Source organism: Myotis davidii, unplaced genomic scaffold (genome assembly GCF_000327345.1).
Source record: "Myotis davidii unplaced genomic scaffold, ASM32734v1 scaffold252, whole genome shotgun sequence".
NCBI classification, from domain to species: Eukaryota; Metazoa; Chordata; class Mammalia; order Chiroptera; family Vespertilionidae; genus Myotis; species Myotis davidii.
Genome location: NW_006283768.1, coordinates 2881295 through 2885065, shown reverse-complemented (window position 1 = coordinate 2885065; position 3771 = coordinate 2881295). Strand labels below are relative to the sequence as shown.

General features: G+C 44.0%; 1 protein-coding gene across 1 annotated transcript in view; it reads left to right on the top strand.

Annotated features, from left to right (window-relative positions):
* BMPR1B (bone morphogenetic protein receptor type 1B) overlaps positions 1–3754 on the top strand; it is a 58614-nt gene extending 54860 nt beyond the window's left edge. Inside the window, exon 10 of the mRNA XM_006753897.2 lies at positions 2710–3754. Within this exon, the coding sequence (XP_006753960.1) occupies positions 2710–2835 (126 nt within the window). The 3' untranslated portion in view covers positions 2836–3754. The remainder of the gene's footprint in view (positions 1–2709) is intronic.
* Positions 3755–3771: the final 17 nt, after the last annotated feature.

Below are 3771 nucleotides of genomic sequence, written 5' to 3'. Positions count from 1 at the left end.
TATTTATTTATTTATTTATTTATTTTTATTTCATATTTGGAGAGTTTTTTCTAGGTCTGTGAAATATGCCGTTGGTATCTTAATGGGGGTGCATTGAATCTATAGATTGCTTTGGGTAGTATGGGCATTTTAATGATGTTGATTCTACCAATCCATGAACACGGTATGTTCTTCCACTTGTTTATGTCTTCCTCTATCTCTTTTTCAATGTCCTGTAGATTTCCGAGTATGTCTTTTACTTCCTTAGTTAAGTTTATTCCTAGGTATCTTAATTTTTTTGTTGGAATGGTAATGGGATTGTTTTTTTAGTTTCTCTTTCTGTGAGTTCATTATTGGTGAATAAAAAGGCCATATATTTCTAGGTGTTAATTTTGTATCCTGCTACATTAGCGAATTAATTTATTAAGTCTAGTAGTTTTTTTGATGGAGTCTTTAGGGTTTTCTATGTACAATATCATTTCATCTGTGAATAATGACTGTATAACCCCTGCTTTTCCAATTTGGATGCCTTTTATTTCTTCTTCCTGTCTGATCACTATGGATAGTACTTCTAGTACTATGTCAAACAGGAGTGATGAAAGTGGGCATCCCTGTCTTATTCCTGTTCTTAGGGGAAATAGTTTTAGTTTTTGTCCATTGAGTATGATGTTGGCTGAGGGTTTGTCATATAAGGCTTTTATTATGTTGAGGTACGTCTGTTTCTGACAGGGCTTTCGGTGGGAGTGGTGCTATATCGCTATCTGGTACTGAATGGCCCCTGTTCAAACCAGTCCCTGAGGACTCCGTGGGGCTATTCAGTCTTTATTTCCTTTGTAAAGCTCAAGGTGTAGGCTGTGTATGGCTGTATTAGCTCCCTTGAGGCAGCTGGGAGGCGCTGGCTCTCCAGGAGAAAAATGGCTGCTTAGATTTGGAGAATCATGAACTCCTGATCACCTCTCACTGTCCTGTTCTCCTCCACTGCCTCTTCCCAGACTCCACAAATCTGCACCTCTACCTGCATCATAGCCTCGGTGAGTGTTTGCAATTGAAAGTCCCATGAACAGGGTTTAGCAAATTAAAGCAAAGACAAAACAGAGGCAAAAGAACCATGTGACTGCCAGTTTCTCTCCCCCTGGCACCCCGTGGCTCAGGCAGCTCTTCAGGCCACCCTTCTGGTCGCAGCCCCTCATGGCTGTGGACTTAGATCTAGATTCCCCAGCTGCCAGCACCCCTGTGGACTTCCTTTCCACAGTCGGATGTTACATCTGTCCCCAGTGGACACGGACTTGGTGCAGCGCAGTTCCTTCTGGACCCTCTTGGCCCGGTGGTCACGCATCTCTTTCCAGCCCAGATCCCTGATTCTACCGTTCTCCAGGCGTCCTCTGCCCTTCCCGGCTGTGAATTGTCTCACCAGCTCTGTCTAATTCGACAATTCAAGGAGGATGTTATTTGACTCAGTTGCTCCCTATATCTACTCTGGAACAAGGTGAAGGACATGTCTGCCTATTCAGCTGCCATTTTTCCTGTGTGTGTGTGTGTGTGTGTGTGTGTGTGTGTGTGTGTGTGTTTAAAGCATCGTGAGTTTTTCTCCATGAAAAACCCACATGCAACATTCTCACATTTTGATGAGAGAAAAGATAGGCATCTGAGAAATGCCATTTTCTATACAGAGAAGTGATACAAGTTGACCTCGTTGAGATGCCTGAGGATGCTGTGGATCTTTGTTAATAAGGATGAGGAGACGAGATTTGAAGGAATCCACGTGCAGTGGGGCTGTAAGGGTACAGCGGTGAAGCCTAAAACAGGTCTGCAGAGAAGCTGTGCATAAGGCGGAACTGAGTGGGGCGGGCCTTGCCTTCCCTGACTCACCTGCTCCCCATCCTCTCCATCCATCCTCTAAGCTTGTACACTCACCACGTCCTGGAGCACTCCGGCAGGCTGGCACATTCAAGATGCTTGAGCATCAGACATGTACCAGAGCCAGGGCAAACATGTGGGCAGAGCGCTGTTTATGAAATAATTCTTCACCGTTAAATGCATTTAAAAACAACCTTTGGATCATTGGTTTTATGCTACATCATACATATGTTTTCCAGTGAGCTATGCAGAAAGCTTTAGGAGATGCTGGAGTTACCTTCCTTTGAAGCTGGTTGCAGGCACTGGTAATACCCCAGATTCCTTCACTGAGGATTTCTAATGGAGTGAAATTGTGCTCTCAACGGGAAGACCAATAATTTATGTAGGAGAAAGTTTTATTGAGGCCCCGCACAGGTCATGCATCTTGTTAAAAGCGACAGTGTGATGTTATTATTGTAGCAGACAGCTGCGACTTAGGAATAACTGTGTTTGTTTGAATAGCATGGAAGGAGATAAAAGATTTAAGCTGATCAAATGTTATAAACAAACCGGGAGTGTGGAGTGGAATACAGACTCCCTGTGTATTTTTGTATTTATTTAATGCTGACTTCAAAGACACTCTTCTTCAATCAGCACCACCACTTGCTTGCTCCTAGCAGAAGGACGTTATGAAAATCTGTCCTAGTCATTGAAAATTTGCATGAAAAAACAAGTGTTAGGAAATGTTGTCTACATGGTTTTAAAAGGAGCTTTTGAAAATGTATTCAAACTCCAGGAACCCAAAATTAAAAGCCAAATATCAAGGGCCAGCCTAGCACATAATAAATACATATCTCTAACGCCACTCCCACTTTTCCCTTTCCCTCCCTGCAGTGTCTGAGGCAGATGGGGAAACTAATGACCGAGTGCTGGGCTCACAATCCCGCGTCCAGACTGACAGCCCTGCGTGTGAAGAAAACACTCGCCAAAATGTCAGAGTCCCAGGACATTAAACTCTGATTTGAGGGGGAAAAAAGAAGACAAAGGTAAAGAAAAGAAAAAGAAAGGATCAGTGGAGAAAGCCAGCTCTTCCTCTCTTTGCGGGCAGAGTAGAAAATGTTCCCGCAGCACCCACAGTCCAAGCCTCGAACAGCCCTGCTTCCCAGTGGGTTCAGTGTCACCTCTCGGGGGGCAGCGTGGACAAAGGCAGAAGCCCCCAGAAACAGGGATCCCTTGTGTGGGGCGGAGGTTGAAACCGCCCGGGTAACTTGTTGAAGACGGGGTGCACGTTGCTTTCTAAGAAAGCCCTGTATTTTGGGATTGCCCCCTCTTTTTATTTTTTTCCTTTTCAAAAGATGCTTTAATTTTGCCAAAATATAACAAAGAATTTAGATGTTTTAAGGTTGTTACTATTCTAGTTTAAATAATAACAAGGAGAGTTCCTTGCAGAAATTCTGCTAGAAAGGAAATGAAAATCGTTTTATTCATTGGTAAAATTTGGTTGCACTCTACACCCCAGAAGACAGCCTGTGAGGTTGGAGACCACAGAATGGGACTGTCTGAAAAGCCCGCCCCTGCCCGCTCTGACCACTTTGGCCAGCCCTGCTCGGGGGGCTGCCACAGCAATGTGAATGCACCTGGGTACACATGCCGCCTGCCTGGGCCCCACTCGGGGACTCCTGCAGGCGACCTTTTGCAGCTTCAGAGGATATGGAACAAATGAAGATTTTCTGTGATTCTATTAACAGTCAGTGTCAGTGTTCTTCAGAACCACTTTGTGTTTCTGATTCTGTTAGGCATCTCTTTCATGGTCAAATCTCTTCCTTTTCATTAAACACAAGCAAAGCTTTTTTTTTTTTTTTAATGTGCAGAGAACTGACCGATGCATGCTTTTGATCTCTCAAACGAGAGGCTCACTATTCAGTGAAATTGCCATCAGTTGAGTTAATGACCACA